This window comes from Parasteatoda tepidariorum, chromosome 1 (assembly GCF_982258835.1).
Source record: "Parasteatoda tepidariorum strain Cologne lab strain chromosome 1, Ptep-v5.0, whole genome shotgun sequence".
NCBI lineage: Eukaryota > Metazoa > Arthropoda > Arachnida > Araneae > Theridiidae > Parasteatoda > Parasteatoda tepidariorum.
Genome location: NC_141755.1, coordinates 31,880,994 through 31,895,312, shown reverse-complemented (window position 1 = coordinate 31,895,312; position 14,319 = coordinate 31,880,994). Strand labels below are relative to the sequence as shown.

Below are 14,319 nucleotides of genomic sequence, written 5' to 3'. Positions count from 1 at the left end.
ATGACAATGCGAGCTCTCACACATCGACTCAAACAAAGGCATTTCTGACGGAGCGAAAGATCGAACTGTTGGGTCATCCGCCGTACAGCCCTGATTTGGCACCCAATGACTTCTTCTTATTCCCACACATCAAAAATAAATTACGTGGACAACGATTTTCGACCCCCTAAGAAGCGGTTGATGCATTCAAAACGCATGTTTTGGAGTTACCTCAATCGGATTGGAAAAAGTACTTTGAAAATTGGTTCAAACGCATGCAAAAGTGTATTGATCATCATGGAGAATATTTTGAAAAACAATAAAACCAATTTCGATCCTACATATTTGTTTCTTCATTATTAGGCCAGAAATATAAATAGCAACCCTCGTATAACACAATATATACTGATCTAGACGGTGAGAAAAAAATTTATAACCCTGAATAACTTTTGCTCTAAGAATCAAATTTTCGCAAACAAACAATTTCCATTATTAATGCCTTCAAAGGATACTCTTCACTATAACAGTAATTATGTAACAAGGGCTAATTACTAATTAAGTGACAAAATCAAAACAAAAATGTACTTTCTCTGAAAAAAATATATCTTTTTTTTTCAACAGATAGAGGTTAGCCCAAATCAAATTACTTTCTCAATGGTTTAGGCAAGAGAGCAACCAAACGTTTGGTTCTCTTAATATTAATTTTTATTTACTTTTGCTTTACATTACTATATCTTAGGAATATTTTAAGTGGATCGAATTATAAAATTTATTTTTCCACTGAAAATTCCATGTAAAACAATTTTTACAATAACTATGTATTTTTAATATTGTATATAATACAAATAATATTTTGAACAGTGAGGCATTCAAATATTTACATCATCTTTCATGTAATTTTAAATGACAAAAGACAAAATTTGAACAAAATCGGTCATACATATCTTCAGAAATAAAAAATGTAATTTAAAAATTTTTGAAGTTCTGAAACTATTCAACCTATTTTTATCAACTGTTGCATTTCGTCATCTAAAATTTCACTGTATGAAGTAAAATATTTGAGACCATTATTAAATAAATAATGAAAATAATTGTAAATAATTAAGAAAAACTATTTTTTTCTTGGGAATATCTTCAGAACGAATTTTAAAATTGTGTGATGAAAAGTTCCCGGTACGTTGAGAAACACTCTAAAAGTTACCGGTAACTTTAATGGCTCTCTAGTCTAAACTATTGGTACAATAACTTACAGATTGCGGTTGCCGTCCATGATGTTAGGATAATCAAAAATTGTGATCTGCAAAAAAATTAAGTTTATTCAGAAAAACTGCGTTGTAGTATTTGATTAATCAATAGTTAGGGCTTATTAATTATCAAATCATTAATATTTAATAATATCTTAGTTGGGTAAAATCAAATCATTAAAAAAGTTATTTAAGGTTTGTTTACTATACACAAATATTAAAACATTCCTTATTTTTGCATTTTTTAGCTATAAAAAAGTGATTAAAACCTTAACTAATAAATACTTATAATTAAAAACATCTGCAGAATATGCTGAATCCTTCAGGAAGTTAATTCAGTTTTTAACAATCCTTATAGTTTTAGAAGGTCTGAAATATTTTATTCTATTTTTTCCTACCAGATATCTTCTCACCGAAATATGTATCTGACAAAAATAAAGAAAAATATGATATTTGATGACTGCCTAAAAGCACATTTTGAAATATAGAATCCAAAAAGCATATACTATTCAAAATTTTGGAGCGTGTTGCAAGATAATATCACTAAAAGTCACTGCAATCATTATATGGCGCATATAAATCTGATTACTTGATGCTACACTGTAAAAAATTTCAAATCAAATTACTGGATAAATCACCGCCACTTACCTTAACCTATTATACCTTAAACTATTATAGAGTACCTTAAACTATTATAGAGTAATTTTTACAGTAATATTTAATTACAGTGATTAGGTGATTTTACGATAACTATATTACTATGATTTATTGTTTCGTAACGTGTTCCGGTAAAAATGGGTTTTACGGAAAAAAGCACCGGCACTCTGAGTGCCTGCTCTTTTTACCGAAATTTGATCCAGAATTTCTTATGGTGTATGCCAGAAATTGAATGTAAACATTTTTCAATTTAACTCACGTGAAAAGAAAGTGCTTTTATTGCTGATTGTTTCAACGTACAGTGGCGTATACAGAATTTTTTCAAGGGGGGGGGGGTTCATAATTTTCAGAAGTTACTAAAAGAAATTCGAGTATTAATAAAGCACTATTACTTCCCTAATTTAGACAGCTAGACAATTTTGACTTTTTATTTCGACAACATTGTTTAGTTAAATTTTGTTTTTATTTTTTAAGTTTAAGAATATAATTTTTTTTTAATAAGAGGTAAAATATTTTATTTTTATTAAAAAGTAGGAATAAATCAAGCCAGAAAAAACTACTCATACTGTAACAGCTACCTAAATAATAACCATATAAATGTGAATATTCCATAGAAAACCAATGAATTTAACTGAAAAATGACTTACCAACAAATAGGGAATTAAACCAATATACAAACACGCTAAAAAATTTATTGATTTATACTGTAATATCCAAACGACGGGGTTTTTTTGCAAGTTCGTTTAAAATGTCTTCGACAGCTGGGGTAAATTTTCTATGAATGCTTAAGAGAGCCAATCCATTCATTCTATTATTTCCCGTTGAGTTGCGTAAATAAGTCTTCAAACAGCGCAAAGTCGAAAAGGATCTTTCGTTTGCACTCGTTGAAACAGGTAGAACGACCAATATATCTAGGAGTTTGAAAATGTTTGGTGTTATATCTTTATTGCACATTCCAAGAGCATCCGCCGCCATTTTTGGAACACTACCTCCGTCTTCACTAATCCTTTTTAATCTTTTATACCAGAGTTTTAGTTCAGACTGAAGGCTTTCTTTACAGGTATCCAAATCTCCAGCGTAAAATTCCACTAATGCTTCAAAAGCCTTTATGTTTGAAGGTTGGCAAATGAAAGGATCGGCAGGTAGAAGACACTGAAATCCTTTCAAAATATCACGATTCGATACAAATCTTAAGTTTAATTGTGTTATAAAATTTTCTATAAATGGAATAAAAACACTAACTCTGAAATATGTTTCCGGTGTCGATGAGGGAAAATTATCGCGATTTTTCTGTCTTCCTGTTATTCTAGGGATTTGCATGGAAGTGGAAGATCCAATGCTTGTTAGCATAAGAGAAGAAGAGCTGAATATTTCAGAGAATGTTTCAGTGGCATTTTCACGCATTAATTTTAGATCTTTAATGACATCTTCTGCAAGACTCACTGCCTCTATCAAATCTATGCTTGTTTTTTGTAGGTATCTACAGAGATGGATTGTTACGGTGAAAACTTTGTAAATGCACAAAAGAGATATTACGAACTGGCAATTAGATACTGTGCACAGTAAAGAATTAGCCTGGGTAGCTGATTCCTTATCCTTCCATTCTGATATTTTTTGTAGTGTTTCGGCGATAGGCTCGAAAAGTTCCACCACAGCGGTTACTGAGTCGTATCTTTCCATCCAACGGGTTGCACATAGCTGTTTAATTTTCTCCCTCTTAGAGCTGGTTTCCATCTCCTCTATTGCTGAAGATAGGACACACTGTCTTTTTGGCGTATTTAAAAAGTCGTATAATGTTTTAATTGTCCCTAAGCAATTTCTAATGCCAGTTATTTCGCATGCATTTGATACAGCCAAATTGAGGCTATGAGCAGAGCAATGTACATAGGGTGCTGATGGGACAATACTTCTTACGTGGGCTTGTACACCATTAATTTTTCCACTCATTGATGCAGCACCATCGTACCCCTGTCCACGTAACTTTTTTATATCAACTTTCGTAGACTGTAATTGGTCTAATATTGTTGTTGCTATTGCTTTTCCGGTTAAGTCATGCACCGGAATGAATTGCAAAAACTGTTCGGTGATGTTAAAATTTTCTTTATCGACATATCGAACGCATAACGATAATTGCTCTATACCTACAAAATCAGTTGTTTCATCTGCAAGAATGGAAAAGCAAGTTGCATCATTAATCTTGCTGACTAGTTTTTGCAGGATTAAAATATTGCAAACCTCAATAACTTCGTTATGAAATCGAGGGCTAGTATACTGAGCATTTTTTCTGCCTGACTCTAAAATGTTCTTAAGAGTCGAATCGTTCTTACTCCGGAAACGAAGCAATGCCCGAAAATTTCCGTCGTTCTCTTCACCTGGTTGTTCAGCAATTATTCCCGAATCCTTATGTCCTCTTAGAGCGAGACCTTGATTTCCACAAAATAGGATGGTTTCAATGATTGGAGTAATGGTTTTTCTATTTTCTAATTTTCTTCTGCTTGCTGCACTGTCAACTTGTTCACCCACAGGTTTCATCTTTCCAAATAAAATATCGTTTAATGTCCCAGCAGTTTCGATCGATTTTTTGTGATAAAGACATTTCTCGTGTTCAGAAAATCGCTCTACAGCATTTTTCCAGTTGTCAAATTTTACATTGCACAGTTGGCTTAAAGGTTGCTTTCCAGAACCGGCACCACTTGGGGTGAAAAGTACACAAAATTTGCAAAAAGCACCACCCTTAACCTCTGAATATGCAAGCCATTTCCAGCGATAAAGCCATTTGTACTGAAATTTCAATTTTCTTTTTTCTTTTTCAGGAAAAACAAATGCTGAATTGGGTTCCCAAGCATTTTTAAGTATATCCAGTTTTTTATCCTCGCATGTATTATCTTCTGAAAAAAGTCCAATGTCATATGAAGTAACACTTTGAGGGCCGCTTTCACATTCATCAGATTCTGTTACGCTAGAAACGTTTTCTTCAACGGAAGTATCACATTTCTGTTCAACAGAAAAACTTACATTGGTACTAGATGCTGTCACCTCACTAATTTCAGGTCGTGATTTTTTCTCAAAGTAATTAAAAACTGTTAAATTCTTGCGTTTAGACATCCTAAAGATCCAAGAACAGCAAAAATATATACATATATATTGGCACAGAAATATCCACTAAGCTACGATCTCAAAGTTTCGAGCTGGAATGAATAACTTCAACGAGCACAGAGTCTCCAAAACAAAACAGATTTAGAAACAAGCTCCGAAGGACAAGCGGCAGAGATAACTCTTAGTCTGACTAAAATCGAAAATAAATGTAACCCCCTTTCATATAATTTTTTTTAACCGCATCTACAAAATTCTCGAATTGTCTCAAAGACGACAGAACGTCTAGGATTCCAGACCTCGCGAATGCCAGCCAGTCTCGAAAACTATCGCGATTGGCAGGTCAAAAAGGAACCAGTGATCGGGGCTCGCCCGTAACAGTATCACGTGAATTTGGTTTCAAAAATACAACCCTATTATAGTAAATGTTCTATCAGTATTCTGAGAAATACCGTGAGAAAAAAAAAGTAGGCATAAGGCAAATAAAAATATATAGCATAATCCCTACTAACATTTTTATTTTTGTCTGGATTATTTTGTAAATTCACTTTGTCTGAGCTCAAGGGGGGATTTAAACCCCTAAACCCCCCCCCCTGTCAACGTATATTTATAGATTGTAAGTTTCAAAAATTTCCATCTTAACAAAATCGCACAGTGCCGTTTATTGATTATTATACCGTATTTTACATCATTTATAAAAAGCGTTTTATAATCATAATAAGCAAGGAAAAAGTTTCGTTGGTACATATAAGATTTTCGGAGCTAAAGATTTTTGTCTTCGCATTTTCTTATTTTAATTCATTAGCCATTCACTTTTTTTTTTAAAAAAAAAAGAGAGCATAAATGGAATTACATTTACCATGAAAAATAATATTATTTTAATTAAAAACAAATTTAATTTTCTTTCGATTTTCAGTACTTTTTAAAATATTAAAAATGACGAATAATTCATTTAATTGAGAAAAATTTTTATGAGTAAAGTAAAGATTATTGAATTTTATTTTTAAAAAAATGTGCTTTATTTCATAGGTCATTAGATCTCTTAGAATTACTCGAAAAATTGTTTTTCTATTTTTTTTAATTTAAGATAAAATTCTATTTTACATTTTTTATTAATTACTAAAACCTTACCAATCGAAAAAAAATTTTTTTAAAGAAATTTAACTCTTTAATTAAAGTTTGAGAAAAACTTCTATGCTTAGTTGAATTAAATATGAAAAAGACTTAATCTTTAATTATGATTAAAGCAAAAAGTTACACAATTTTAAATTACGGTTTTATTTAATAAAAACACCATCATGCTGTACTTAATAACTATAAACGTACATGTATGCTTTTAAAATAAAACTTTGTTAAAAAATTAATTAAATGAACAATGACACATAGGACAGAAAAATAAAAGTATTATTTTGCGTATCAAAAAATTCATTACAAAGGACTGTAAACTATTTTGAACGCATTGAAAAATTATGCGACAATTATTTTACTAGATGCCATAGAAAACAATTCTTTTCATATTTAATTAAACTTCTCTAAATTTGTAATAAATTTCTTCAAACTAACATATTATTTTAAGACTTCTGTAACAAGATTATTGATAAACTTAGCATTGACCTGAAAAAAATATCACACAATACAAATTATCTCCAAAACAGAACGTGATAACTTATGAAACATGCATATTTACTTATTTAACTCATAGAAACTGTGGAATTATAGTAAATATAAACGATTTATATGGTCTATTAAATAACGTTTTGTGTTTATAAGATTTATACGTATATACACGCGAAGCTAAAAAAAATAATTTTCTCACAATTTTCCATTTTCGTAACATTGAGTACAACTTTGACAATGAATTCATTTACGAGGAACTCAATAAATACAAGGTCAACAATGTATTTCAAGATTAACAATAATAACATTTTAATACTAGGTTCATAAATACAAGGCCAAAACAAAAAATAAATTTCGAACTTCGGAACACTAAAATATGCTTTATTAGATCAAAAAATTATAAAATTTAAACTACTGATAATACAAATGATATGCTTGCAATTATTTTGTTAAATAAAACATTTACTAAAAAAGTTCTCCAATAGATGGCGCTATAAGAGAAATGCTGTTTTTTGCGCGTGCCTAGTATGCATACATCGAAAAAGTGAGACAGCACATGCTTATTAGGAATAATCTGAGAATAAAAAAGCTGCTCTACACACCATACTGCCATTGCAAAGAAAAACATTATAAAAAATTATTCTATAAAAACCAGCAAAACTCCGTTGTAAATGTGGAAAATATGATTCTGCGATTTGAGCACATTGTTGATCATGAAGGGAGCCATATTGTGCAATTTTAATGATCTTTTTTATTATTTAATATTTATAATGAATATCAAACATACGTCGATTAAAGCGCCTCCAAGCGGTGAATTATTTTGTTATAAAATTTTATTCAATAAATGTAAAGTCAAATTTTATCTCATTATAAATGGCAAGAAGTTGTAATAAGTTCACCACTTCAAACGGCTCTGGAATGAGTTTAAGTAGTCAATCATAATACTTGAAAGCATTCAAGATCCTTTAGAAATTGTAAAACTACTGCTACGCAGCTATTTATACAGGGTACCTAAGGATTGTTGGTAAAAACTTTAATTGGAAACATAACAAGGATTGAGATTTGCATTGCAACACACGGTCGAAAACGTCTTTGTTTACAACAGCAATAAAGGACTCGGATTGACGCAATCATTTGATCTGGCAGATATGCACATGATGTACGGATTGATGGAGCAGCAGAAGGATTGTATCCCTGAAGTTACCCAGAGATAGATGCAAAAGACCACTGGATGCATATCTGTCAGTTCGGTAATTGTAAAACGTTGACGACCCTGCTGAAATACAGTGCGCAAAATAAAAAGCGGACTACCTTCAAACATTTTGGATCTAATGATTGGATATTTACGTTCTAGAACTCAATCTTAATGTATCAAGAGGGTGATTTCAAATATTCTAATTAAATAGTGCGGATGATATTTTAAGTTACGATATCAGACACAAAAAAATATTTTCTCGAAATAAACATACCCTTTTTTCGATTGATTTGGATTTCTGACCCCCAAAATATAGGGAGTAGCAGCAATCTGGGAAATATGGTCCCGAACAAGTATGTAGTTTGTTCAGGAGAGCGGTTTAAAGTTTGGAACCCTTAATGTTAATTTTTTTTCGCGCATTTCGCTATATCTCTAGAACTTTCAATGCGAATTTTAAAAAAATTGCTCAAGTTAAGAAATTAGTTTAAATCTTTTTCATAACTTGTATGAATTGACTTGCGAAATATCACTTTTATTCCAAAAAAATTTTAATTTCTATTATTTTATTTAATATTAGTCGAAAATATTTTGAATTGCAAGGCATGCAATTTTTTACAGCATTTTAAAGAATGTAATTTTAAATGGCAAAATACAAAGTTTGTATGAAATTGGTCAAATAGTTTCGGAAAAATCAAATTTTAAGAAATCCTTATTTTAAAAATTCAATTTCTCAGAAACTATTCTACCAACTTCGCTCAAAATTCGTTTCCCATTCAAAATTATGTAAAAATATTTTATACCTAACAATTCAAAATTTTTCGGTTATCATTAAAAAAGTAATAAAAAATTGGAAATATTTACTGAAAGCGTAATTTTTTATGGAATTATTTTTGATTAAACGAATGTTATAGTTATATATATATATATAACGTAAGAAAGTTTCTCGAGATAAATAAAATCAATATTAAGGGGTCTTAAAATCAGACCTCTCTCCTGACTAAACTATGGGGCCCATATTTCCCAGACGGTAGCCACCCTATTTAGGGAGTCATAAATCCGCATCCGTTGAAAGAGAGGTTTGTTTATTCGGAGAAAATACGTTTTTATGTCTGATTTCGTAACTTAAAATATCGTCTACACTAATTAATTAGCATATTTGAAGTTCTAGAATGTGAAAATCCGATCATTAGATCAAAAGTTATTCAGGGTGGTCCGTTTTTTATTTTGTGCCCTGGACGTTATATATAAACGTTGTTGACAGCTCAAATGACTATATATATATATATATATATATATATATATATATATATATATATATATATATATATATATATATATATATATATATATATATATATATATATATATATATATATATATATATATATATATATATATATATACTAAAGAGCCAAAAAAAACTGGTATACCTGCATAATATCGTGTAGGGCCCCCGCGAGCACGCAGAAGTGCCGCAACACGACGTGGCATGGATTCGATCAATGTGTGAAGTAGTGCTGGAGATAATTGACACCATGAATCCTGCAGGGCTGTCCATAAACCTTCTGAACATCACGTTGCAAGGCATCCCAAATATGTTCAATAATGTTTATGTCTGTAGATTTTGGTGGATTATAAAAAACTAAATGGTAGAGAAACAAGAATGGTAAAAGCAAATAGTCGTTAACAAGACGCATCTATTGCTATAAATGCGATATTTCTGAATAAAGAATAATTATCCTAAGATAAAAATTATTCTTTATATGTGTCTATATATATATATATATATATATATATATATATATATATATATATATATATATAACATTTTTAATTAACATTTCACTTTTTTTTTTTTTTTTTAAATAAAATGTTTGTTGTTTTTTTTTACTTATTATTTCCCACCCCCTTTTTTTCATATGTCTATAATTTTTCTTTGTTTTATTCTTCATTTTGAACTTATATATATATATATATATATATATATATATATATATATATATATATATATATATATATATATATATATATATATATATATATATATATATATATATATATATATATTCTAATTATGTATTTACTTTTTTTTTATAGAACATTGACTTCTGTGGGAATAGAAGTATTGAGGAATGATTCTTTGAAAAACTTTGCAGCTTCAATTGAAGATCTGTAAGTACTAATACTACGAAGAAAAGCCCTCTTTGTATGTAAATCCATTCAATCTATTTGCAAAAGCCTGTCGAAACTTGAAATGATAAACTAGTTTTTTTTCTCGGATAAAAATATGTTTATAATGAAGTTTATTGAATTAAAAGAAACTTATTTGCGAAAATTCTTCAAACAAGTGAACTGTTTAAGAAAAATGACGATTTAAATCGTTATTAGCTCTGGGTGAAATCGAATTGTCAATATATTGATGAATAGTAAAAAATCATTGATATTTTACAATATTACTATTTACAATATATTACCATTACATTCTTTCTACCTTAATAATTTTTATATGAAATGTATTAGCACACAGGATAATATTGTAATCATCTTTATCGATAATACGTGCAAAATTATCACATTCGAGTTGTCCTTATCATTGAGAGAAAATCAATGTTCATAGTTATCACTATTTGTCATAACACATGGTTTTCTCTATGCATCATAGGAATACTCTTTAATCAATGTCATAAAAAACTGGTAAATCATCAAACTTTCTTATACAACTCAATAAAAAGCACTTTTAATAACTCCTATTCTAACCAAGCAGGTTTTTAATATACTGAGAAAAAAATAAGGTCAAAAGTATCAGAATATTGTAAATTTTCTTCGTGTTTCTTGCTTTACGGGAGAACAAAAAAGCTCGGTAATTTTACGAAAGTGCTTCGGTAATAGTTTTGGCAAAATTAAATATGAAATATTGTCTTATAATATGTGATAAAATTTGGCAAATGTGGTAAAATTTGGTAATTTTAACATCATACCTTAGAGCCTGGCATAAAAACCATTTATTTGGTTAAATTTACTTTTCAGTTTTGTTTTTTCACTTTTTGCGTGATAGTAAGAACGACAATTTTGAAAACCAGAATCTCCTTTAAGCAGTTAGCTTATCAACGGAAATTTTACCAAATAAATGGTTTAAATATTGCGTATTTTCGTTTTATTACCAGAATTTTTTCTCCTTGTATAATTTTATTTCTTTCTAATTTTGAATAATTTTATTTTAATTATTTATTCTTAAACAAAACTAAAGGGGATTTTTATTTATTTGGCTTGGAGATCAAAATGTGTATAGTTTAGAAAAATCACTTGCAAGATACAATAAAAACATAACTTAGACATGAGTCAAATGCTTCAATTTTTAAAAGTGTTTTTCCCTTATTTTAATGCATAGAATAAATTTGCTTACTTATTTTTCCATGAAAAACATTATGAAATAGGCTTTCAAATTTAAAAATAATATGTCCCTACAATCTATTACTTTTGAATAAAATATTACATGAAATATGAAATGTATGCTTATTTTATCATCTTATTACAATAACATGATTTTAAATTGAAGCAACATAAAAAAATTACAAAATCACGACTTTTATTAGGTATTGTTCATAAAATAGTACAATATTTTTTTATTTCTTGTTATCTAGTAATTAGAAGCGCATATTTTTTAAAGCTAAATTACTAGGAAAAGAAATTTAACAACACACTGCTGAAATAACTATAAAATTTTGCACACTTTTGCTGCATATCATATAAATTAAAAACACCATTCATAAATCTAACAATTTAAATTATCTAATGCATTTCTTAAATAAAAGACTTTTTAAAAAAGGAAATAAAGCATACAAAATCACAAAATATTTTATAATAAAATTTAAAATATATTTAAATGGTTCTTAATTAATCGCACCACTTAAGGAGCCATTTGTTTATTAAATTGTACAATCTTTTTCTCCTTTACAGTTATTAATCATAAAAGCACACACATTTTTCAATGTCATACGATAACGCGGTGAAATTAAAACAACACTTAATTAACTTTTAGATTGCGAATGATTTTCAAACAGTTGCAGTATAAAAACTCGCAGCTCAGTTTAACTACGAGTTATACTGCAACAGTTAACACATAATATGTGTTACATTTTTCTATATAACACTCATTCGTTAGCTGTTGCAGCATAATAACTCGTTGTTAATTTATAACCTCATATTTTAAAGTATGTACAACGCCAAATTTCTGCATTGAAGAAGAGCTTACCTTTTCTACACATCAAGCAATCCAGTTTCGTTAGAGTGTGTTTTTTTTTTCTGTACAGAAATTATAATTTCTTCAAATGACCAAACTAAGTTTTTCCTTTTAAATCAATACAAATTTATTTGTTTTTACCATAACTAGTAAAAAATTATCCATGCATGGATTTTTATAGTTAATGCGCAGTTTTAAAGAAATATATTTATTTAATTTCTAGAAGATCTACCATCAACTATCAACGCAAAGGGAACGCTTTTAATCTAGTAAAGTACTTTAATTTTCCCAAGTGCATTTTCAACAAAACAAGTTCGTCCTTTTCTTATTTTACTACTTATTTAGACCTTCAGATGATAAAAAATACTTAAAACCTATCCTTAATTTCTACATTTCCTTGCATATTCGCACGCTTTTGGGAAACAAATACAAAGCATTCAGAGCAACTATATTTTGAAACTGAGAAATTTAATTTTCTCAGTTCTAAATAATTATTTACATATAGTTCTGTTAATGCACAGTGAAAAAATTCTGGTTACCCTTTTGTACCAGAAAGATATTTCTAATAAAAAAGAAACATAATTCTGTTAATAAAGCCAAACTATTCATTAATTAATGTATTCATATTGAAACCAATCAGATGATAACTGTTTCCGTTTAATCGGTTTTCATTTATATGTAAGAGGATAACTGACGTATCTGATTTTCAAAATCCTGGTTCTTACTACCCCACATTTAGCAAAAATACAAAACTAAAAACTAAATCTTACCAATTTTTTTGAAAAAAATGCAAAAAAACAACTTTTTTTTTCATTTTATAAATAAATACAAGGAACTAAAACAAAACATAATACATAAGTTTCAAGTTGAAATTTTAATTTTTTATCTGCAAATAAAATTTTCAATGAACAAAATGCAGCAAGCAATGTAAAAACGAAATTTAGGTACTTTTTCTGTAAAATCCAAACTTGCAATAAAAAGTTGGGACTGGTGCTAAAAATTTTGAAATTGCCCTTTTACAAATCTTAAACAGGTCATATAGTTTGGTATCATTAAATGCATCTATTGAAAATATTTCACATGCTTAATTTTAGATTTTTGATCTGATATGTACAGTGCGAAAAAAAATTGACCACCCTGAATAACTTTTGATCTAATTTACGGATTTTCACGTTCTAGGACTCAATCTCAATAGTCCGAGGAAGTACTGATATGTGAAGACGATATTCTAAGTTACGAAATTAAACACAAAAACGTACTTTCTCTGAATAAACATGCCTTTCTTTCGACGCATTTGAAGTTCTGACCTCACAAATATAGGGGGTGGCCACAATTTGGAAAATAATAGGATCAATTGTTTGGTCAGGAGAGCGCTCCAAACTTTGGACCCCTTAATGTTAATTCTACTTTTTGCGTATTTCGCTATATTTCAAGAACTTTTTAAGCGAATTAAAAATAAATTTCACTAATCGTAAAATTCGTTTATTCGTTCGTATTATTCGTTAAGATAATTCCATGCAAAAAATAATTTTTAGTGAATATTTATTAATTTTTTTTAGTATTTTATTTAAGAATGGTCGAAAAAATTTTGAATTGCAAGGTATAAAATTTTTCGAATCATTTAAAAAGTGCTAATTTTATAAAGCAAAATGCAAAATTTGAGCAAAAATCGGTCGAATAGTTCCTAAGAAATTAAATTTGAAAAAGTCAGATACTTAAAATTCGATTTCTCAGGAGCTATTCGACCGATTTTTGCTCAAATTTTATATTTTGACGAATTCACTTATTAATTAGCATATTGGATGTCACCCCCTTAAGCAATTAAGTAATTTGAGTCACCGAACGTCAAAATCCGATCATTAGATCAAAAGTTATTCAGTGCCGTCCTTTTTCTGCGCACTGTACATCTCCGGATAATTAATCGTTTCCATACAATTTGTGTACTATTCGTATCATTTTTGAAATATATTATTCAATATATATCATGCTCATTATTTTTATTCTTCATTTTTGAAAGTCAAGAAAATAGCTTCCGTTTGCCGTTTGAATAACCTACTTCCTGTTACGAGAAGCCAAAGTTCTACTCAAAAGCGAAAAGCAAATAAATGGTCGTCTTTATTCTAGATGTGTGGGGTAAAAGACTGAGCTTTCAAAAAGCATATTGTGGTATTATTCACTTACTTTTCCAGTAAGACAGGGATGTAAATCTATAATTTTCGAAGGTTTTCCATCACCAAAGAGACAAACTAAGCCTAATCAGCGATTTGAAGTACCCAATCGATTGGTGTGATTTA

At 29.2% G+C, this 14,319-nt stretch overlaps 1 protein-coding gene across 1 annotated transcript in view; it reads left to right on the top strand.

The window, feature by feature from the left end:
- LOC147816366 (uncharacterized) overlaps positions 1-14,319 on the top strand; it is a 110,509-nt gene that overhangs the window by 90,006 nt on the left and 6,184 nt on the right. Inside the window, exon 2 of the mRNA XM_087152150.1 lies at positions 9,883-9,957. Coding sequence (XP_087008276.1) covers positions 9,883-9,957 — 75 coding nt within the window. The remainder of the gene's footprint in view (positions 1-9,882; positions 9,958-14,319) is intronic.